Source organism: Globicephala melas, chromosome 1 (assembly GCF_963455315.2).
Source record: "Globicephala melas chromosome 1, mGloMel1.2, whole genome shotgun sequence".
In the NCBI taxonomy this organism is placed as follows: domain Eukaryota; kingdom Metazoa; phylum Chordata; class Mammalia; order Artiodactyla; family Delphinidae; genus Globicephala; species Globicephala melas.
In genome coordinates this window covers 13,834,062-13,858,845 of record NC_083314.1, presented here as the reverse complement: position 1 = coordinate 13,858,845, position 24,784 = coordinate 13,834,062, and the positions used below count along the sequence as shown (strand labels likewise).

Genomic DNA, 24,784 nt, shown 5'->3' with positions numbered 1-24,784 from the left:
TTAGAACTTTCTTATTCTATTTCAAAACTACTTATGTTAACAGTACAGTAGCACTGGCTAATTATTTGTCTGGAGAAGACAGACAAATATGATAATGATAATACAGTGTGATACGTGCAATACAAGAATTTTATGCAAAAAACAGAAGTAGAACATAGCATTCTTTTTTCAATTCCTTCCCACCTCCTTTTAGAAGGTACTACTCAGAGAACTTAAGTTTGCTAGGCTTCCCTAAATGAAATAAAGAAGCAAGTTGAAAGAAAAGCAGTGAATACAAATATTTAAACTATTATATTTCTGCCTTTCATGGGTGATTTAGTCGTGGATTAGTCACAAGGACACTGACTAGGAGTAAATTTAGGCTTTAATCAAATGCTAAAAATAATTTTACCCCAGAAGTAAGTAGTTAGTAATATACTTCCCACTTCCACCCCAGGCCAAGAAATAGACAAACAAAAAGCCCCAACAAACTCTTTTATTCATTCAATAAATATCTATTGAGCAGCTACTATACGTGCCGTTTTAACAACACTGGGAATACAGCAAGGAACAAACCAAACAAAAAAATCTTTGCTTTCAAGGAGCGCATATTCTAGTAAATATAAGCCCCAAATTATATAATATTATAAAGCAGCAGCTTAAAGAAACAATTAGAATTCTAAAAGGTGTTATCTCAAAAAGTATTAATAAGTCCTTAAGTGAAAGTTCATTAGGAATATACGAAATAAAACAATAAAATACAAATTAGATTGTAGCTTCCATTGTAGATTGTAGTCTATGGCAAAGTTGAAGAAATAGTTTAAATGGTCATTCATTTACCCACCAAAGAAAAATATCGCTATGCGTCAAGCACAATGCTCGATCCTACAGGTATACAGTAAACAACTTGTCCTTTTAGAATTTAAAGTCTAATGGAAGATAGACTACTGGGGTAGTGGCAGTACAGGAAACTCTGAACACCTGCATCAGGCAGACACAGCAGGGATCATTGAAATGATCAGAATCAAGCTGAGAGCAGAAAGAGTTGAAAGTGTTGAAGCAACAGAAATCAAGCAGGAGCTAGATTAGAGAGAGCCTTAAGAAACAACAGGAAGTCCAAAATCCTTAGCCATTAATCCAGTAACACGTAAGAGTTTTAAGCAGAGGAATAACCAGATTAGATTTACATTTTCAGAAGTTAATTGTGGCTACAGTGTGAAAAATGAATTGAAGGGATATAAGAATGAAGACAGGCAAATTGGTAAGAAAGCTATCAGAGTAACCCAGAGGAAGGGATGATGGTGGCCTGTATCTATGACAGTTTAATTCTGATGAAACTTTTAAACAAAAATAATCTTGGGGCAGGGAAAAAAACTTTTCTTCATAAAATATACCCAAAACCATACCTTTGAATAAAAAATTTACTTTAAAAAAGTACATTTCTTACCTTAAGTCTAGTTCTTTTGTCCGAAGAAAATTTAAAATGGGTGCAAACGCTGCTGGATCTCTATCAATAAATATCTGTAAATAAAGAATTACAAATTTTACTTCCAAATTATAAATTAAACTTCTAACTTTAATATCTGTAACACTGACTTAGGGAACAAAAACTGAATTATTTAAATACTATATTTCCTTGACTCCACTCTTATTAAATTTTAATGTTTCTAAAATTGATACGTAGTTATAACCGTGTGCATTTATGTGGTAGTAGTGGTGTCTTTTCTCCACCTGAAAAGCTGTTGTTAGATTGATTATATTTTAAGGTGCAGGAAAAATGGTATCAAATAAGTCCACTTTCTCATTTCTATTTAATTGATATATTTGGTGAAAGGGACACCAAAGGGAAAATTTTTATCTGAAATATTCTAGAATTCAATAAATACTTCGAAAACATTATGCATGAATAATACTTTCTTACATCATCTGATCACTAATTATTGGTGACAGTGATTGTGATTTACATAATTTGTGATTCATAAGTGAATAATTAAAACAACAATGTACTTTTATAACACACACCAGGCAATCAAGAAAAGTAAAACTGCACACTGCTGTCTAAACTGGAAAACAGCAACACTTTTACATACGACTATCTCAATTTCCTCAAGGGCTGGGTGTAGGGTGAAGGGGAGGGTGACAACAACAACAAAATTTTTTTAAATAAAAAACACAGCACCATAGAATACATATGGGGAAAATAAAATGCTTAAAAAATATGAAATACATAATTGATAACTTTTTACAGGAATGTATGCCAACACTATTCTGAACCAATTACAAAAGCTCTAACCATAAAATTGAACACCTTTTAAAGCTTATGTAAGTCAATTACACAGCAGAATGGTAGCAAATAATAAACCTTTTTATATTATATTCAGTTAATATATACAGTGAATGAAGTTCTTCTGGCTTCATAAATTCTTGCTTTTGTTTTTATTAGAATCAATCAGAAGTTGAAGAAAACACCACAGATTTGTAGAGCTCTAATTACTGATGTCCTTTTTCTAATCTCACATGGACATATCTACTTGTGCTGCTTTATTCCATCTGCAAATCTCATCACAGCAAATAAACACCTCTGGTCACTTTGTTGCCTCCCAAATGAAAGTCTTACTTGCTTTTGTGAGCCCTAGACATTTACTTTACATGCTATTGTTCATATTACAACTGCTTTTTAAATTTATAAACCAATTTTTTCAACTGAAATTTAATAGTTCTTTACTACCCTTACTCCACCATTGCTGCACAAGTTCATAAGGTTATTCTCCAAAATAAAAAATTGTAGAACTTTTTGCAACATCTTACCAATATTGAAATATTTTAGTATTTACATTCATCTATTTACTGTTCGAGTTTCAATTACTGATTAAAAGAAATATTTCCTCTCTTGACAATGTAAGCTCAGATCCTACAATCTCTCTAATCATCATTACTTAAATTGCTATATGCAGTATTCCCAGTTTCAAGTTCTCTTCTATAATTACAGAAACACTATTCATGACAAGAAATCAAAATCTTTAAGTACATATACTTTCATTTAGTAGTTATTAAAAGAGTAGTTTCCCTGTCTTCTTAGAGTATAAGGATCAAACATTATAAGCATTTTTTGATCTAATTTAGAACATACATCAACATTGTTATACTCACAGCACCAGTTTCATCTCGAAGTGTTGAAATTCTTCCACTCAGCAAACTAGAAGTCATTAACATTAAGACAGAGTTAGTTTTTAAAATCTGAGTATGAATAAAATGCTCTAAGTCTTTCAAACATCAAAGACCAACACAAATGAATCATCCTATCTCCAAAGTAAAATAACAATTTAAAAATTATATTTTAAGAGTTAAGCTTTTGTATTCGATACATAAAAATATTTAATTTTACTGTTTTAATAAATAATCAACTGTATTTAAAAAAAGGTACTAAAGAATTATATGAAATACCTGGAAAAAAAGGAATCTGGAATCCACATAAGTGTTTGTCTTGAGGTACTAAACCTGCAATTAAAAAGTAGCTGGTATTATAAGAGAGGACATGATTTGAAATTTCCATGTTAGTTAACTTGCTTTAATACACTGGCTAATGATTTACAAGTTGCTGCATAGCTACAGCTGTATCAATTATATTCATTACTTTTAATATCTTTAAATTTTGCTACTTTCAATTCAGAGTTAAGTTTATTCCAAGAGCTGTCAACAAAATCAAATAATTAATTTGCTTACATATAAAGCTTCCTAAAACACTACTTTCTAGCATGCCAATCTACTGAAGAATCAATAATTAGCGCACCACACCAAGTCTAAAATTCTCAACATAACATACTATCTTCAGGTCACGTTTCATCTCTCCAACACAAACTGTTTTCCCCTCTAATAAGACAGTACTTCTTAATATCCCCAAACAATCCATGCTTACACCACTTCAGAATCTCCATCCCAGCTGCATCAACCTCATGTTCAATTATCTAAGTTCCACCCATCTTTTTTTCATAAATTTATGTTTTTATTTTTTAATTTATTTTTGGCTGCGTTGGGTCTTCGCTGCTGCGCGTGGCCTCTGTCTAGTTACAGCGAGCGGAGGCTACTCTTCGTTGTGGTGCACGGGCTTCTCATTGCGGTGGCTTCTCTTGTTGCGCAGCATGGGCTCTAGGCGCGCGTGCTCATTAGTTGTGGCTCGCAGGCTCCAGAGCGCAGGCTCAGTAGTTGCGGCTCACGGGCTTAGCTGCTTCGCAGCATGTGGGATCTTCCCGGACCAGGGCTCAAACTCGTGTCACCTGCACTGCCAGGCGGATTCTTAACCACTGCGCCACCAGGGAAGCCCCGCCCATCTTTCTTGATACCATCCAGGTTCTACCTTCTCTTTAATGGCTTTCCAAATATACTACCCTATACTATCTTTCTGAGCTCACATTAATCCCACTGCACATAATGCATTTAACATTTCCTTTATAGTCTTGGGCTATTCACAACTGTTGCATTCACTCATTCAAAAATCACTCAGTAAACACTGTTTTGAGGTTAACTGCCATTTGATCAAGTCTGCTTATTACCACCAATTTGAGGGGAACTTTATCAAAGCCACGTGTAACAGACCGAGGCAAAACAATCAGTAACAGATGTAAACTGGCATGACAAAGAATTCGATATAGGGCTCATCCAGTCCAGCATTTGATGTCTGAATATCTTCATTTTAAGACTCATCACACTGCACTATGTATTTCTGACTCGCTGCCCCATCACCACGTGTCCTCACACAGAAGAGAGCCCAACAGACCCTTTACTTTCCCTCCACATTCATTTTCTAGCATTACATGACTGTTTTAAAGTAGCTCCTGTGCCCATTAATCAGGCTAAGAAAGGAGCCAGTTTACTCAAGAAAATATGGCAAATTTTCCCAAGCACATTTCTTACCAGAATCTTAAGAAAAAAATGAGAAGTAGATTACAACTAGTCAGAGGAAACTGACTTGGTCAAATCAATAGAAGCAAACCCAGTAAATATGGTAAACTGAAATATCTAAGGATCCACTGCAAAAATGAGTCACTGTGTTTTGGAGGCAATCAAATTAATTCCAAATAAGGATCACTTCTAACTTGTGACCTTTCACGTTCACTGCTTATTCAGCAAATTGTTTGCCAAATAACTCAAATTTTGTGTTACTTAGAAAATTACCCAGGTCTGCTTAAAGTCATATTAGCAATTTCAATTAAAATCAGCAGTTCGGGGTGGGTTTAGTAATCTGGAATTTCTGGGCAAAGGGATTAGACTCTCATCCCCACCAATTTTTTTTTTTCTCCAAACAAGTGGAAGATAGGGGGAGAAAATCCCAGAGCTCTAAAACTGGTTCCAAATATGACTTCATGAAACCTACAACATTTAAAATTACATATGACAAGCATAATTCTCTGAAACGTATATATATGAAAAGCCTTTTCTATGTTTTTATCTCATATCTACAGTATGCCAAGAAAAAGATCACGTGCAATCTGGCCTCAGCAAAACATATCCACATTTATACTCCATGCTACTTGCCTCCTAAATTTACTTGGAAACAATCTAGTTAAAATTATTTATTCCGCAGTTACTGTTGATAGATAATGCCACTAACCTTGTATTTCCCATTTATTGCTTCAAATTTTTTTATCAATCCTGGAAGGTTGTACTATTATTGTCATTACACATTTTAGGAAACTAAGCACTAAAAAATAATTTGTCTAAGGTTGCTGAGCTTGTCTCCCACTGGCTGGTCCCAGACTTCTCTCCTGAGGCCTCAAATCATACTCATTCGTAACAGAATTAATCACGAATGGAGCCACATTGGTTTTCTTTCACTTCATTAGGGTTCTTCTGGTAAATAATAACATTAACAATTCTAAATGAAACCTCATCTTCTCTACTTTCTGAATCATCCATTAAGTGTTAAATAAATGATAAAAATTGGTCATTTTTTTGATTAGACCCTACGTATACCATGTGCTTCTCTGCTCATAAGAAACTCTCGTTTGAGTGTCACGCTATCACTTCACAGCTGAGTTCAATTCTATGCCACAGGTGGTTCTCCCCAGGGGCAATTACTCAACTTCAAGGAAATTAGAAACTAGGGCAGGGATTTTAAATGACTATAGTGCTACTCTTCTGAAGGCCAGCTCTTGCAGGGTATTCCAGTTTTGCATTCATAAGTTACCAAAGCGGCAAAATTTTCACATGATTTTAGGAAAATATCCATGTCTTGCATTAGGAGACACCAATCTTCCCCTCCATAAAACCGGAATCTATATAGCAGCAATAACGTTGTAAACTACTTAAGTTTTGCTTGGGGGATGAGAGGGAAAAAAAGAGTGAGCGGAGAAAGCATTACTGTTTCCTGTGTTGAATTCTCCAGCACACTTAGAAAACCATTCAAACACTATACATTTTTACCACTATGGTTCACAGTGCTGCCGTTCTGCATTTTTAAAAATACTAGTTAAAAAGTCCTAGGTGTTGAGCATAGCAAAATACACTACCTCCCAGGGCGCTTCATCGTTTATCTCCCACCTAGCCTAAAACTCAACTACCCCTTCCTTGAAACAGCTGGCAAACTCCCATTTCCGAGAGGAGTGACTCATAAACCATAGCAAATCCACATAAGTATGATTCCCCCCCACCCCGCAACAAGCTTATTAAAAGACATAGTAAGGGAGTGGAAGGCCAAAGAGAGATCAGAGAAGAGCTTTCCGTCTGTTTACTAGGAGAGCGCAACAGGGTGCCACTACCCAAAGCTTCCCAGAACCAACTCTTCAAACTGCCGTTTCTGGACTCGCTGCCCTACAAGTTGAACAGATCCTTCAGAGCCACGCATCAAGAAACTCTGAAAATAAATAACAACGTACCACGCATCTACGGCACTCCCTCCACCGAAATTCTTGGAGATTTCAAACAGCCCTTACTGAGGCGTTATCGCCCGAGCAAATCGATTTACCTTGTTGACCAAAGAGAAAGGGAGGCAGATGCACCTGCAACAGTCAAACCACAAGGCCCGGCTTCTACAAAATAAATTCCTCAAGTACGCGCCAGGGTTAGGTAAGGAAGGCTATAGAATGTTCCTCTCGGCCTGATCCCCTAGAAAGGGAGAGGGACGTAGCTGATATTCTAGTAAGGCGGCAGCGCGGCCAGATGAACCCTGGTCTCGGTGATTCCCAAGGCCGCCTGCCCCTCGAGATCCGCGGACCTGCACCCGCCCGGAGGGCCCTGCACTCCCCGCCGACTCGGCGCCCATGCTCGCCCGCTATCCCGCCCCCCCGGGGCCCGGCCTCCCCCGGAGGTCGCCCGCCCGCTATCCCCCCACCCCGAGCCCCTTCTCCCCGACTCACCTGGTTCCCCCCACGTTCAGCTGCACGATCTCGCCGCTGCCGGCCGCCGCCGCGGCGAAGCTGCCGCAGTGCCCTCCCGACATGTCTGGCGGCTCCGGCGGCACCCGCCGCCCTCCCTCCCTGGCCGGGGCCGTGGAGCCCGCGGCGGGAGCCCGAGGCGGAGGCAGCGGCGGCGGCGGCGGCGGCGGCTGCAGGGCCAGCAGGGCTGCGGACGCCGGGGGGCGGGCGGCGCGCGGAGCCTCCCCCACGTTCTCGGCGACCGGGCGGGGCTGGCGGGCGTCCGCCTCTTCCCCTCCGCTCCCGTGCCGCGGGAAGGCGGCCGGGCCTCCACCTCCCGTGGCCTCCAGCCCGCCCAGCCGTGGCCTGCCGTCAGCTCTCCGCTGCCTCCCTCGCAGCCGCTGCAGCCGCAGCGCCGGCGGGAGGAGGGGTCGCCGCGTGGGACAAAATACCGCGGCGTTCTGCCCTTCGCCCGCCACGGCCACCGAGCTTGAGGCGGAGGAAGGAAACGGGGAGGAGGAGCTTCCCAGCCCAGCGGCCGGCGCGGAGTGGGGGGTGGGGGAATGCGCTCCTGGACCAAAGCCGGGTCCCGTGGGATCCTGTTTCTTCCCTCCTACCCACGCAATCCCAGCACGTTTCTCTTTTACATTTCAGATTTTCCAGCCCCGGGACTCAGATTTCCCAGGTTGAGGGCAAGTCTGGGCAAGTTTTCCTAAGCATCCTTATTGTCTCCCTTCTCCACATGGATTTGGGAGATGAAAGGAAAATTTCTTAGAGGAAGTTATGCTTAAATGTTTACGTTGCTATTTATGGTGGAAATGCAGTGAAAATTGGGGGATTTTAAAACTTTATAGCGCTTATCTCAGCAAACTCGTTACCTTACCCTCTTCCTTCTCATCCCTACACTCCCAAGCAGTTTGATTTTGTTAAGAAGGGGAGAAAACAAAAGATAAAAACAAGGAGAAAAAAAAAATACCCCTAGGCAGTGTAGGGCCACAAGTTTCCGGACTATAGTAAGGTACTCAGCTAATGTTACACACACAAATACAATTTTTTAAAGTTTATTTATTTTTGCTTTAAACAGTATATATTGGAACTGGAAACCTTAATGGCTACTAAAATATATTTTTAAAATGGTAACACTATAATACCTGGTGAAGTAAAATTCATATTTTATGGCAAGAGGGGAAATATTTAAACATAAAATTTTTCTTGGCTTCCTTCGTCCCTTTGGGGCGGAATGAGCATCTGCATTCCCCGGACCTCCTTAGGAGGTAACGTTCCTTCTTAATCTCATCAAGGGTCACAATTCTTTAGGAGATAATCTTCCTTCTTAATCTTGGGGCCGCTCACTCTGTACTTGTAGATCTGGATTGTGTAACTGTCAGTAATACATCATTTAATGTACAACCCTCTGTCTCAAAAACTTGTATAGCTATGCTTTGACCTCATAGGCAGAACAGACCTCGAAGCTTTCCGAAAGGCTGTTCCTGGGTTATAATTTTCAATTTGGCTCAGATAAAGTTTTTCATTTCTTTCTTTTTTGTCTTTGGAGATTTTCTAAATTCTTTTTTATTTAATGTTTTTACTGTAGTATAGTTGATGTATCCATTTCTTTCTTTTATCGACTAATTTATTTTGTTAACCTGATGGCTCCACGAGCTAACAAAGACAGTATATTATGTTTCAGAAGTCGTTTGTGGTACTAAAGCCTTTGCATGAATCCTGTTTTGCTATAATTTTACCATAAAAATTCAAAATGAAGATCTACATGATAGTATATTTTTAATTTTCATTGTCATATAATTTTTTTAATCCTCTGCTGGCAAATATGCCAGTGATATGATATCCAAATTTGACTTAAAAGAGGATAGCAGTACTTACAGATATAAGATAAATATTATTTACCCCAGTTAATGATGATGATAATAATAATAGCTAATCTGTATTTATTAAGGATTTATCATATCTAGGTGGTTTAGATATTTTCTGTCATTTTTTTTCTTCACAACTATTGTTTCACTATTTTAAAAATAGAAACGTGGGACTTAAAATGATCAGAAAACTTGCTCAAAATTATGTAGGTGGCATATAGCATAGCAAGAATTTGAAGACAAGCAGTTTGAAATCAGTGCACTATAACTCGCTATATCTCATATATTCACTTGATACTCAGAAGATCAGATTAAGGGAGAAGCGAACTAATAATTTTTCACACTTTAAACAGTATTAGCTGTCTTTGTTCTAACCCTTAATATCTATTTCTATAAGGATTGGAAATTTTGCTTTCAAATTTGCAGGATAGAATTAGATGATAAAAAAGGCCATTTATTTATCCCTGGGCGTTTAATTTTCCATTGGAAGAATGTAAAAGAGCACTTATTAACAGATTTTTGCCTTTAATGAATTCAAAAGGCAGCATAGAGTTATTTGTGACAAGGCTTCTTATCCTTCCTGAAATAAATAAATGAAACCACATTCATCTCAATGTGTAGTAATTATTAACTCTCAGCAAGACATCTCATCAGGAGAGGGGAGAGGACTCACTATTTTATAAACCAAATGGTCAGAGCTTCTTGATGTATCCAGATCAATGTGAGTCTGAAGGGATTTGTTACTCATAAAACTTAAAGTTAGGATATTATTTACTTCTTAAGAATAAATTGAAACATTATTATCAAAGACAGCAGAAAGGGAAAAAATATTTACAATATCTATCAGATAAATGATTAAAAATCCACAGCCCTTGGTTGTATGTGTATCACTTTACAAATCAACTGAGGAGACAAAAAGGGAAAAATATGGAAAGTATATCAACAGGCAAGTGATGGGATGATAACTAACAAAAACACTGAAATTCTTGCTCAAACAACAGAAAAGGATGTAATTTTCACTCACGAGGTTGGCAAAAATTAAGAGATTTGGTAAAACTCCAGTGTTGAAATGGTCACACTCATGCATGTTGATTGGAATTTAAAGGGTATGGAGTTTTTGAAGACAGCCTGAGAGTATCAACTTTTGAACTGTATATACCCTTGACTCAGCTCTTGTCTTCTAGGAATAGCTCCTACAGACGTATCGTAGAGATGCACGATGTGCAAATCAAGAAGTGCATATTCATTGTAGCAGTGTTTAGAACCAACTAGACTGTTCAACAATAGGAGGATGATTTTTAGAAGTGTTGCATATTATGATTATTATGGGGCAAATCTGTATGAACTGACCAGAAAAGGTCTCCAAGTATATTAGTGGGAAAAAAATCGGGTCACAGAATAATGCATTATGAGTGCAACCTCATTTATTTAAAAAAAAAAAAAAACAAAACTAAAATTGTCTGTGTCTACTAATTTCTATCTAAAAGCGCATGTATTAAACTGGGAAGAAACCTTAACCCTAGAACGGTCATTAGAATCAGAAAGGGGAAGTCAGCAGTGATAAACAGAGGTAGAACCTTTCAACTCTGTGGACTTTCACATTGCTTAAAGTGTTTACAGTGGGTTTTCATTCATGTATTACTTGTATGTATGTATATGTGTATGTATGTATGTGTAGAGTAGATTCAAGGTTGTCTGCATGACAGTTTTTTAAATTTATTTATATTATTTAAAGACTTATGCATGTAAAAATATAAATTAAATATTCTTTAAATACCATTACTTTTTTTAGTAGATGTGTTGAATTTGAGATGTCTACTAAACCAGTACTTCTCAAACTGTCTTAGGTGAAGGACAAGTTTACTTCATTTCCAACTCATGGAGATCAATGTTTTTTCCTACTGTACATGATTGGAACTCACCTCACACCACATGCAACTTATCAAGCAAATTTGACAACATATGAACTCGTCTACACCCTGTGCAATGAGATAAGACCACTGCTGGCATCAAATTGCTATAAATGTTGTTAAACTCTTTCTCTCATTTTTATACTTAGTTTGTTGCAGACTGATGACAAATGATTTGTGGATGGACCACACTTAAGGCGGCACTGTATTCAATATTGAAGCGAGATGTTGAGTAGGCAGTTATATATAGGAGTCAGAAGTTTGGGAGGGAGACCCAAACTGAAACTACTGTTATCTTTACTAAAATAAAATTTTGGAAATTAGCAATATATAGATCGTTTTTAGAGCCATGAGGCTACCTGAGATTGTAAGGGGGTGAGTGTAATATAAAGAGACAAGAATAGGAATTAGGAGGGAGCCCTTGACTATACAGTATTAGGATATTGGGGGGAGAAGGACATACAGCCAAGGAGACAGAAAGGAGTACCAACAAGAGGAGGAAAACCAAAGAAGTATGGGGTCCTGTGAGATAAGAAGTCTAGTAAAATAAAGACTGAGAATTAACAATTGGTTTTAGCAACATGAAGGAAATTGGTGACCTTGTAAGTAAGGGTAATTCTAGTGCAGTGATGGGAGAAACAGCATGATTGGTGGGATTTTGCTGTAAAGAACAGTAAGGAGATGGATGGTAGCAAACAGACGAAAGTAAGGTCAAGAGAAGGCTTCGTAAGATGATAAAAAAATAATAGTAATAACCACAAGCCAATGGAAACCATTCAATAGAGAGCAAAAAAAACAGGTAATTCAAGAGAGGCAGAAGATAACTTTTGGACTTATGTCTTTGAGTAGATGAAAGGAGACAACTTCTAGTTAACAAAATAAAGAAACTGAGCCAGAAGGAGAATGGGTAATTTGCCCAGTGTTTGCAGTTGCCATTATTATTATTATCTCCTAACCCACTCTAAGTGTAGACACACCCGTTATTTGGGGTATGACCCTAATGATATACTCTATATATCAGATTTTAAAACAACATCTTTTAGATTACAAACAACGATAGGGGAAACTTCCTCAAACAGATCTGTCAATATCCAAAAACATGCCTTAAGAAAGGGGTAAAGGACTTGAAGTTTCACTGGGTCTCATCGATCAAAGCTAGAAAAATACACATTCCTAGCCTGATGGTATACTCATCAAAGATGTTAGTTTAAGGGAAATGAAGGACAATAATTTGGAGGCAGTAGTGAAGGGCCAGGATAACATCTACCCTCCAGCCCCATGGTATGAGGATTACAGGGAAGAAACTAGCCTACATTTGAGTGAACAGCAAGGGAATCAGCGTCCCCAAGGCAGCCCCCTTTCAGTCTGTAAAGAAACATTTTTTCCTTGTGATGAGAACTTTTAGGATTTACTCTCAACAATTTTCATGCATAATATACATGATTTCATATATAGTCAATAATCTACATGATTTGTTTGTTTTTGAAATATAGTTGACCTACAACACTACGTTAGTTCCACATGCACAACATAGTGATTTGATATTTCTACACATTACAAAATGATCACCACTGAATAGCTCTACATCTATACATTACAAAATGATCACCACTGAATAGCTCTATTTCTATAAAAGAGTTTGAATTTGTAGTTTCAGATCTTCCCACAAAGAAAACTCCAGGCACAGTTGGCTTCACTGGTGAATTCTTCTAATATTTAAGAAATAAATAATATTAATTCTATACAACTCATCTACAAATCATAAGGATAGAGAATTTCCAACTCATTCGCTGAGGCCAGAATTACCCTGATACCAGAATCAAAAAAAAGACATTACAAGTAAACTACAGACCAGTATTCTTCATGTACATAGATGCATAAATGTTTAAAAAAATATTAGCACACCGAATCCAACAAAATGCAAAAAGAATAATATTTTCTATGATGAAGTGGGATTTATCCTGGGAGGGCAAGGTTAGCTTAACATTTGAAAATCAGTCAATGTAATTCACCATGTTAAGAAATTAAAAATTAAAACCACTGTTTATGGGACTTCCCTGGTTGCGCAGTGGTTAGGAATCTGCCTGCCAATTCAGGGGACACGGGTTCAATCCCTGGTCCGGGAAGATCCCACATGCCGTGGAGCAACTAAGCCCGCGCACTACAGCTACTGAGCCTGCGCTCTAGAGCCCACAGCCACAACTACTGAAGCCCAGGAGCCTAGAGCCAGCAACAAGAGAAGCCACCGCAATGAGAAGCCTGCACACCACAACGAAGAGTAGTCCCTGCTCACCACAACTAGAGGAAGCAAAGCAATGAAGATCCAACACAGCCAAAAGATTAATTAAAAAAAAAAAAAAAAAAAAACACTGTTTATGACACAGAAAAAACATTTGGAAAAAATCCAATATCGATTCCTGATTTAAAAAAAAAACCTCTCAGCAAACTATTAATAGGATACACCCTTGAAGGACATCTGTGAAAACCCAGCTATTATCATACTAGTGGTTAAAGAGCGACTGAATGCTTTTCTCCTAAGACCAGGGACAAGATGAGTATTATCTTTCCACACCAACTGTCCTCAACATTGAACTAGAGATTCTAGTCAGTGCAAGAAAAACACACAAAAGTCTCCAGATTGGAGAGAAAGAAACAAATTATCCTTACTTAAAAATGACACAATCATCTATAGAGAAAATCCAAAGGAATCTATTTTTTTTTAAGCTACTAGAAAGTGCAAGTGAGTATAACAGGTTGGAAGGATACAAGATCAGTATACAAAATTCAATGAACTTTTTATATACTAATAATAGAAAAAAATTTTAAGGCTCTACTATTTTCTTTCTTTTTTTTTTTTTTGCGATACGCGGGCCTCTCACTGCTGTGGCCTCTCCCGTTGTGGAGCACAGGCTCCGGACGCACAGGCTTAGCGGCCATGGCTCACGGGCCCAGCCGCTCCGTGGCATGTGGGATCTTCCCGGACCGGGGCACAAATCCGTGTCCCCTGCATCGGCAGGCGGACTTTCAACCACTGCGCCACCAGGGAAGCCCAAGGCATTACTGTTTACAATAGCATGAAACAATACTTAGAAATACATTTGGAAAAAGATGTCAAAGACTTGTACACTGGCCATCACAAAATACTGTTGAAAGAAATTGAAGAGGACCAAAAAAATGCACAGATGTACTAATCTGTCTCAATATATCAATTATCCAGAAATTCATCAATAGATTCAATGCATCAAAATTCCAAAAAAAAAAATTCCAGTGCACTTTTTAAGTAAAAATTGACAAGCTGATTCTAAAATTCATATTGATATACAAAGTCCTAGAATAGCTAAAATTACTTTTAAAAAGTAGAACAAAGTTCTACTACCTGACTTTAGGACTGATTTAAAAACTATAGAAATCAAGATCATGTGGTATTGGTGTAAAGATAGACAATTGATTCAAAGGAACAGAATAGAGGCCAAAAATAGAACCACAGATTTCAATAATGGTGCAAGGGTAATTCAGTTAAAAAAAATCAGTTTTTCAACACATTTTACTAAGCAATTTGATACTTTAAAAAAGATGTTTGATCCAGAATTCACAGTTCATACAAAAAAATAACTGAAAATTCACTACACCTAAATATAACTAAAAATATAAAACTTTTAGAAGAAAACATAGGAGAAAATTTTGTGACCTCCATTTAGGCAAAGATTCCTAAATACAACACCAAAAGCACTATCCATAAGGTACAAGTTGATAAACTTCATCAAAATTAAAAACTTCTGGGGCTTCCCTGGTGGCGCAGTGGTTGAGAGTCCGCCTGCCGATGCAGGAGACGGGGGTTCGTTTCCCGGTCTGGGAAGATCCCACATGCCGCGGAGCAGCTGGGCCCGTGAGCCATGGCCGCTGAGCCTGCGCGTCTGGAGCCTGTGCTCCGCAACGGGAGAGGCCACAACAGTGAGAGGCCCGTGTACCGCAAAAAAAAAAAAAAAAAAAAAAAAAATTAAAAACTTCTGAAATTTGAAATATACTTTTAAGACAATGAAAAGACAAACTATAGATTGGGAGAACCCACTGCAAGTCATAGAGCTGATAAAGGACTTTTAATCAGAATATATAAAGAACCCCAAAATCAATAATAAGAAAACAAATAATCAATAAAATATGTACAAAAAATTTAATAACATACTTTAATGAAGAAAATATACAGTAGGCAAAATAAGCAAAGGAAAAGATGCTTCGCAACATTAATCATTAAAAAATGGAAATTAAAACCTCAATTAGTTTTCTCTATACCCATAATAGACTGGCTGAAATTTTAAAAACTGACCATTCCACCTGTCGGCAAAAATGTGGAACAGCTAGAACTCTCACACAACGCTGATGAAAGTGTAAAATGGTACCACTTTGTAAAAAACAGTTGGGCAATTGCTTGGATAGTTAAGCATACACCTACCATATGATCCATTCATTTCACTCCTAGGTATTTACCCCAAAGTAATGAAAGCATATTATATTAACCTTCTACATATAGAAGGCTGCTATAACAAACTACCACAAGAGTGGTGACTTCACAGAAATTTATTTTTACAGTTTGGAGACTAGCAGTCCAAGATCAAGGTGTCAACAAAATTGCTTCTGAGGGCTGTAAGAAAGAATCTGTTCCATGCCTCTCTCCTAGCAGCTGGTGGCTGCAATAATTCTTGGCATTCCCTGGCTTGTAGATGCATTACTTCAATCTTGGACTCTGCTTTCACATGGCCTTTGCTTCTGTGTCTTTGTGTGTCAAAGACACTCCTTCCTCTTATAAGAACATCAGTCATTGGATTTATGTCCCATAAATCCTAAATACAAGATGATCTCATCTCAAAATCCTTAATTACATCTCCAAAAAATTCTATATCCAAACAAGATCACATTCACAGGTTTCAGGGATTAGGTCTTGCACATATCTTTTGGTGACCACCGTTCAACTCACTCTTCATATGTCCCTACAAAAACTTTCACACAAATATTCAGAGCAGGATTATTTGTAATAGCCAAAACCCAGAAACAATCCAACTGTTCATCATCAGGTGAATGGATAAACAATTCCACCCCTTATAAAGGAAAACTTCTCAGCAATAAAAATGAATGAACTATCTCTATACACAAGAACCTGCATGAGTGTCAAAATAATTACACTCAGTATAAAAAGCCAAATGAATAAGAGTATGTACTATGTGATTCCATTTATATAAAATTCTAGAAAATGTAAACCAGTCTTTAGTCTTAGAAAGCAGATAGATCAGTGGTTTTCTGGGGGAGAGAGATGGAAGGAGAAGGGGATTACAAAAGCGCACAAGGATAATGAATATGTTCGGTATCTTGATGGTGGTGTTGGTTTTCTGAATGTACATGTGTGCCAAAACTTACCAAAGCATACACTTTAAGCACAGCTTATTGCATTTTAATTATACCTCAATAAACTGTTAAAAATAATGCTTCATCTTTATCTTGCAGTGCTCTAGTCCTCTGTGGTGATTCCTGGAAATAATACTGAGCTACTCTCATACTCTTCAACTTACTTTCTGCCTTTTCTTTCTTCCTGTGTGCCATGGGAAACTGATCTTAGGGACTGCATCACCTGGGTTCCCTGGCCCTTCGCTTCCAATTGGTGTCAGCCTGTTCCCTGTTTCTCCCTAATTCTGGAAGTGCCTGTGTTGTTCAATGGTCACACAATGTAAGGTACCCCTCTTTCAGAGTTCTAGGTCCGATTAGGCTCCTGCAGACCAGGTCTTCCCCTAGTAAAGGGAAAATGGCTTTCTGTCATTCCTAGTCCATGTATACATTAACATCTCCTTAAAATCCCTCAAATCTGACCACACTTCTCTCAACTGTGCCTTTATTCAACTCCCTTACTTGGTATCTTTACCCCACCTCCACGTTTCTCTCTCTCTCTCTCTCTCTCTCTCTCTCTGACACACACACACACACACACACACACACACACACACACACACACACTCCTCCTAAGGTAAAACAAAAAATTCTCAGCGATAATACTCATAATAATGACACAATAATCTCCTAAAAGTTCCTGGGTCCACGGTGGAGATAAACTTTACATGGAGGGACTGTTTCAATTCTCATTTCTTTACCTTCTTATTTCTAGACCAGTCATTGGTAAGCTATGGCCCACAGGCCAAATCTGACCCGCCACCCGTCTTTGTAAATAAAGTTTACGGACACATAAAGTTTTATTGGGACACAGCCACACCTGTTTGTTTCTGGCTGCTTTTGCACTACAATGGCAGGGATAAGTAGTAACGACAGAGACCATATGGTTTGAGAAACTTAAATTACTTGCTATCTAGCCTCTTATAGGATAAGTTTGTCAACTAGGCCATGGCCAGTGCCTACCAATGCTTAAGAGATCAGTCCTATTTTTGTAACTTTCCAAGGGATAGTTATATCATCACCCCTAGACAAACAATTGGATGAAGTTTTGAAATAAAATTTTCTTTAGCTTTAATCAAATTCTTAGGCAGGACTTTTCTTCCCACATTGTCACCATAGGTAGAAAGGAAGCAATATAATGATTTCACATTGTCCAGAGGGAATTCCCATGGTTGGGGTTGTTCTTCCCATTTACCCCTGATGTTGTGCAACATATTTAATTTAAATTTCTGATTTACAGAAATGTGGGTTAGTTATTGAAATAGGACTCAGTAGATTGGGATATCCCATAAAGTTTGAAATCTTAAATACAACCAGATACAAATACATGGTTCCTTCTTATACAAAACTGAATACCAATAGTACCTTTAAATGTAGCAAGAACTAAAACTCAGACTATGTTGGTGATAATAATGCGTCTATTTTGGAGCAATGTCTCTGATGATGCTATTGATTAATATATTCAGTCGAGTACTTTTAAAAAATCTTATTAACGAGTAAAAGTCTCTTATAACCATTAGTCAATATATATTGAAGTTTCACTAAAGGTTAATAAATCATTATATAAAAGTGTTTGAAAATTATAAATCCAAATCCCATTCCATTATCACAAGGTTTGGGGAAAAAAGGGAAGGAACCAAAACAATTCTTCAAGTGTTCAAATTGTAACATTATGCCCCATGATCTGGTTTGTCCCTATAAAAGCACAAAATATAGAAGCATTTCCCCTATAACTGATACTATTTTCTTTATGTCATTTAAGAGAGCATTAGTTCTGCCTCACGTTCTTGGAAGAAATATTCATGAATTTCGTTATTCCAGAGGTACCACATTTTCTTTATAGCTTTGCTAAAAGTCCAAGAATCTAAGTGTAGTGGATATCTTAATAAAAAGAATAACTTGGGGGACTTCATTTCAGTAAGATTTTTAACTAAAGTTGGTTTCTGTGATGAGGATTACTTAAAAAAAAGTACCACCATCTTATACTTAATTTAGTAGAAAATATGTGGATAAAGAAATCTGTACCATTATACATGAAATTTTGAGAAAGCACTTCTTAACTCTATGTTTTAAAGGAGAAATAATATCACTGTAGTTTGAAACTGTGATCGCCTTTATCTAAATCAGAAATAGTCTTTCTTCAAGTCTCAGATTGAGTTCACATGATGAAGAGAAAAAGTTAGTAAAAGAAGATTTTGTTAACATATCAGCCAAAGTATTAGACTACTTAAATGAATAAATATATCAATGCTAAATATAATTTGAATATTAAACATTCTCAAAGAATCTGAAAGGTTGGTCTAGGAAAAATTTCATCCTATTTTATAACCGTTATTTTGAGAACAATTAGGTAGAGAGAAGAGTATTACTCCAAACTTTTCTCCATTCAGCACATCCTAATTATTCTTTTCTGGTTGACCAATAGCTCAGGCTTAATATCATTGTATAATAATTTATTATAATTTTGTGGTTTCTAAAAGCCATTAAACAGCCATTTTGCAGAGAACATGTAAAGAAACTTCTCTCAAATTTTTCTATAACTGTTAGTAAGTGGTAGATTTTAATCTGAATAATATATTCTTTTCATGGTGGTCACTGTTTACATAAGTCTGATATTCATTTAATTCTACCAGTGAAATAAAAGTTCTTTGTCCACCATACAGCTGTGGCAGAGATTAAAATGATAAATGATACATCAAGCATATCATAGTTTAAATTACACTATGAGTCTCCATTCCTTCTCAACAGAAAAGATCTTTTTCTTATACCACACATCCTCATTGACTGGGTTGTAACTAGAGACAGCCATGGTTCAGTGAATTCTGTATCACATCCGGTTTGTGGACAGACCATATTCCAGATATTGGAGTAAAGGTTTTATACACATCACATTCCAGGTTTCATTATATAATACTATCTCTCTACTTCCATAGGGGTGTCGTATTGTTTCTTTATCTGTCCAATTCTAATACCTTGCACCTCCCTTGCACAAGGGACGATAATCCTCTTGTTATCTATTATAGTTGGTTCATTAGGGAATATTACTGAAGGCCTCACCATCCAGTCATATGTTCTGCTACATTTAGTCTTCATCATAGTTTACACACAAACTCATTTATTTGCCTTGATTTCTACCAAACCTGGTAACTGACCTTTAAAGACAGAAGATCCACTAGTGACTAGAATGTCCAATAGTCTTTCCTGGGTGAGGGGGTAATGAGCTCACTGTCAGCATTATTGAAGGGGACAGTGCTCCATTAGAGTCATTATTCAGTTAACTATTCAATTAGAGATTTTCTGTCTTCCCAAGCTGATTTCCAGACACATACAACCTCTGGGCAGAAGTTGGCCACTTTCTACGGTCACAATCTGCTTTCCATCATACCCAGATAGCTGTTTTAACAACATATCATCTTGACTTATGGTCACATAGAGTGCAAACCTCTGCTGTTCAGCACCCACAACTTCTGTCCAACTCTGCTACAAATCTGAGGTTTCCATAACCCCATCCTCGGGTTTGATTAATTTGCTAGATTGGCTCACAGAACTCAGGGAAACACTTACTTGTACTTACCAGTTTATTACAGAATGTGGTAAAGGACACAGATAAACAACCAGATGAAGAGATGCATAGGATGAGGGCCAGGAGGTTCCTGAGACAGGAACATCTGTCCCTGTGAAGTTGGGGTGCACACCTTCCAGGCACATGAATGTGTTCACCTACCTGCAAGCTGTCCAAACCCCATACTACTGAGATTTTTATGGAGGCTTCATCACGGAGGCATGGTCAACCAATTCCATTTCTGACCCTTCTCCCTTTTTGAGAAAATGGGGGGCAGGGCTGAAAATGTCAAGCTTCTAATCATAGCTTGGTCTTCCTGAGTGACCACCCCTCATGCAGGAGCCGTTCAAGGGCCCATGAAAGTCACCTCATTAGAACAAAAGACACTCCTATTACTCAGGAAATTACAAGTGTTTCAGGAGTTCAATGCCAGGAACTGGGAGCAGAGACTAATATGTATATATTTTCTATTATTACACACATGGTGATTGTCTTGGGTTGGGTGGCGCTGGGGGTAAGAACTAAGGGAAAAGATGGGTATGGTAAAAAGGAAAAATAGAGAAATAGGATGCACATTATAAAGGGCCTTGTATGCCATACTGGAGAGTTGTGACTTAGTGTTATATTTTATAGGGAAGAAAAGGAATTTGTTCCAAATTAGAACTGCTAAGAGCTTTGTGGCTACCACATTCCAGACTAAACTTTTTGAATTTTCTTTGCTCTTAGAAAATTTTCTTAGTTGAGAGAATAAAAACCCAAAATGGATCTTAAAAGCAGTTTGAAATTGGAACAGCTTTTACTAAATGATGTTTTGATGAATTAAGATTAAGCAAATCAGAAATAGATGTCTTAAACTTTCCTTGGAATGTACATAAGTACCACAACAGCACAGTTTATTATAAATCTGGAACTTTTTTGACTTAAACACAATAAGCGGCTAATCACAATAAGCAATGTATCTTCATGCATACATCACACGCAAATTCACACACGCATTTACACATACACACACATATCTACACACAGAAACCATCTCTTAGTTCTATAGTGCAATATTGTATCATTACCACCTTCAGCTAAAATATATTTGTAAGAAACCCCCTCTGATACTAGGATTGTGTCACCATATTGAATCAACACCTTGAAAAATTAATGAATTGAACATTTTGAGAAGCTTCAATAATAAAAAATAGGATATTGGACTTTATAAACTTGTAATTCTCCAAGATATATGTACAGACTTCAGAAACTGTGCCCTTGTATCAGTGTCTGTCTTTTTAAAATAAATTTATTTATTATTGAATTTTGGCTGCGTTGGGTCTCCGCTGCTGCGTGTGGGCTTTCTCTAGTTGCAGTGAGAGGGGGCTACTCTTCGTTGCAGTGCATGGGCTTCTCATTTCGGTGGCTTCTCTTGTTGCTGCGCACGGGCTCCAGGCACATGTGCTTCGGTAGTTGTGGCACTAAGGCTCAGTAGTTGTGGCTCACGGGCTCCAGAGCTCAGGCTCAGTAGTTGTGGCCCATGGGCTTAGTTGCTCTGTGGCATGTGGGATCTTCCTGGACCAGGGCTCAAACCCGTGTCCCCTGCATTGACAGGTGGATTCTTAACCACTGCACCACCAGGGAAGTCCCTATCAGTGTCTGTCTTGAAACTACATACCATGAATTTGTTCACATCAGCTCTGTCAGCAATGTATAGTGACTGAATAAAAGACTAAGGGTAATTTTTTATGTTCTCACATATGTTCAAACAATACCTTTCTTTAAAGAAATATATTGCTTTGCCAGTACTACTTCATTAAAATTAGAATCATCACTACAGGAAAATAATTCACATTGTCCCACCAAAGAAAAAGGACTAAAGTTCACCAAACAAGTTTCCTGGGACTTACTGTGAGTTCTGATTTTGACGCTGCTGTTTTATTAACTCTGTAACTTCGTGCACGTTTCTTTCACTTTCTGAGTCTCAGCTTTTTTTTTTTTTGCGGTACGCGGGCCTCTCACTGTGGTACGCGGGCCTCTCAAAGAGAAGTATAAGATGCTCTATTATCAATATTACTCTGAATTTTCATTCCACTGATCAATTTTTCCACTGTTGTTTTCCATCAAAATCCTTGTCACATTGCTTCCTGTGCCTGCATTCCATTGAAAACAAACAGGTTAATCCTGTAACTTTTTCATACAGCACTCTCTCTATCAACTTGTTCTAACTGAAGCCTGGCTCTGTCCTCTCCACTCACCCCACCCACATTATACCACTTGTCTTATAGTTCTCATGAGTAGAGGGTACGCTATTGGGTCAGACGGCATTTTTCTTACTCACCCTCACCCCCCAGCCTGACCCAACCATGTTCTGCTTGTACTCCAAAGCTTTTCCAACTTCAATCTATAATTCTACCTTTAGAACTTACATTAAGTGTTTGGAAAGAGCATTGTATAATCAGGGAACTGAGAGAAAGCCAACGTGGCTGGAGTATTGAGTGAGGGAAGCTGTTTTTATGAAATGAGGCTGCGGAGACAGGCAGACCTCAGACCATGTGGGCCCTGCGGGCCATGCTGAGGTGTTAACCTTTAACATATGAAAACCAGGTGTGTAGAGTTCAGCTGAGTTGGAGAGAGCTGAGCCGTCAGGTGTCCTCCAACTCCAAAAATGAGCCAAAATGAAAGCAGCAGCCAAGCTTTTAATCACGGACTCTGATAGTATAAGCAAAGGGCTAAAGCAGAGAAAAAAACTGACTCCCAGTTTCCATTCCCCCCACTGAAATGGAGCCCGCACAAGGTGCCTGGATTGGCACGGCTGTGTAGGGGTGGTCTCACTTCTGAGGGAGCCCCCAACAAAAGGCTCCTGCGGTTTTATGAAACCTGGGGCAAGAGGAGGGGAGCCATCACCCTGAAGACACATAACTTGGGAACTCTGAAACCTTGCATGGTGGAACCAAAGCATCCTGGATGAGAGACACCTTGAAACCTGGTTCTTGGAGAGGCCTGGGACTCATGAAGCAGCAAAATCCAATGGGATTGACTGTCACCACCTCTGCAGCCAAAGCTTCATATAATGTGGCCAGGGTGGTCCCCTCCAGCCAGGAGGATATCCGCACAGGGGGGCCTGGCCATGGTCCCACAGGACTGTGTGTGTGGGAGGCCCAGCTGCCCAAGGCCTGGAGAGAGGGTCATACTCTGCATGCTAGTGAAGCCAGGGTTCTGGGACGGGTCACCAGTCAGGAGAGGCCAGGGCAACTGAGCAGGGTATTGGGGAACAAGGCATCTGCCTGATGCAAAGTCCTAAGCTGCTCCAGTGCTGGCAGGAACTAGCCTACCTTGCCAGAGTGGGTCGGGCTCAGGCTGGCTGGGGTATCTCAAACTTAACCGCAAGGTCTAAGCTACCACATAAAGAATATTCCTCCTGAAGGCGAAACAAAAGGGCACTAATATGCCTTGCCAGGGTGGGGCTTAGCGGGCTGGTCAATATTTTCTCCAATAAGAGACACTCGGAGCCCTCTTTGTTGGAAAGCCTGGGACCCTATCAGGCAGCAAACGGAAACGGGGACTGACGGTCGCCAATTTGCACCTGCCCCCTCAAGACTGATTCTGCAGGGTGGGTGCGCTCCAGAGTGGATGCTCTACGGGTGTTTGGGGCCTGGAAAGCTACAACGGCCGGGGGAGGAGGTCCCGACGGCCCAAGGAGTGCTGAAAGGATGCGTAATGCGCACGCGCCCGCAGCACAGTCGTGGGTAGCCAGGGCCCCTGCAATTGGGCAGAAGTCGGCAGAAGCCCGGTCACGGTAGCCGGCGTCAGGGGTTCAAGAGGTAAGCCTAATCGTAGGCCTAAACTAACCAACGGGGAATATTACCCCTAAAGGTAAAACGCAAGGTTACTTGACGGTCTTGGCTGACTAGAATATTCTCCAATAAGAAACACCTGGGAGCCTTATTTACTAGAGAAGCTCGGGATCCGATCCGAAGCAAGTCCAGATGGGGGCTGGGGGTAATCTGACACTGCCATCTCAGAGTGATATTCGAGGGGGTGGGCTCGCTCATCCTGGAGGTTATGCAGGCATTTGGAGCTTGGAGTTCGCTCCAAAGGCTTGGAGCGCGGGTCACCAAAAAGGCAGGCTGAAGTGGTGCGTACTGCGCAAGCGCGTCCAGCGCGGTTCAGCCTCGCCAGGGAACTGGAGACGTCAGGTCACAGGGCCCGGCTCTTCAAGCACAAGGAGCATGTGTAATCGCAAACCCAGACCTCTCAACCCATTCCCCCTGAAGGCAAAATGCAATGGGAAGCCCAGGACCACATCAGGCGGCAAGTCCAAATGGAGACTGACCGTGGCCAGTTTGCCACTGCCGCGTCAGAGTGATTTTGAGTGGTGGGTGCCCTCCACTTGGTAGCTATGCAGGAGGTTGGGGGCCGGGCTCTGGCTCCACGGTCCCGGAGGGCCACAGCTGCCGAGGCCAGCTCAAAAGGTGCACGCTGCCCATCCCAGGGTAGCCGGGGACCTGGAACAGGGCCGGGGACTGGATGAGGCCGGCGCACAGGAGCGGAGTATTGAGGGAAACAAGGCTTCTGCCTAATTCCAAACCCTCATCTACACAAGTGCACGTGATCATCCTTAAGGCAGAGCAGGTGGGCACTGTACTGCCTTGACGGAAAACACCTGGCCAGGTATCCAAGCGACTGCGGGGAGGG

General features: G+C 39.5%; 1 protein-coding gene across 2 annotated transcripts in view; it reads right to left on the bottom strand.

Annotated features, from left to right (window-relative positions):
- Positions 1 to 7,488, bottom strand: part of KCTD3 (potassium channel tetramerization domain containing 3) — a 74,926-nt gene extending 67,438 nt beyond the window's left edge. For both annotated transcript variants that reach the window (XM_060296236.1, XM_030868296.2), the window contains exons 1-4: positions 7,332 to 7,488; positions 3,424 to 3,477; positions 3,130 to 3,175; positions 1,427 to 1,500 (exon numbers count right to left, since the gene is read on the bottom strand). In XM_060296236.1, the coding sequence (XP_060152219.1) occupies positions 1,427 to 1,500; positions 3,130 to 3,175; positions 3,424 to 3,477; positions 7,332 to 7,414 (257 nt within the window). In that variant the 5' untranslated portion in view covers positions 7,415 to 7,488. The remainder of the gene's footprint in view (positions 1 to 1,426; positions 1,501 to 3,129; positions 3,176 to 3,423; positions 3,478 to 7,331) is intronic.
- Between the last annotated feature and the right edge of the window lie 17,296 nt (positions 7,489 to 24,784).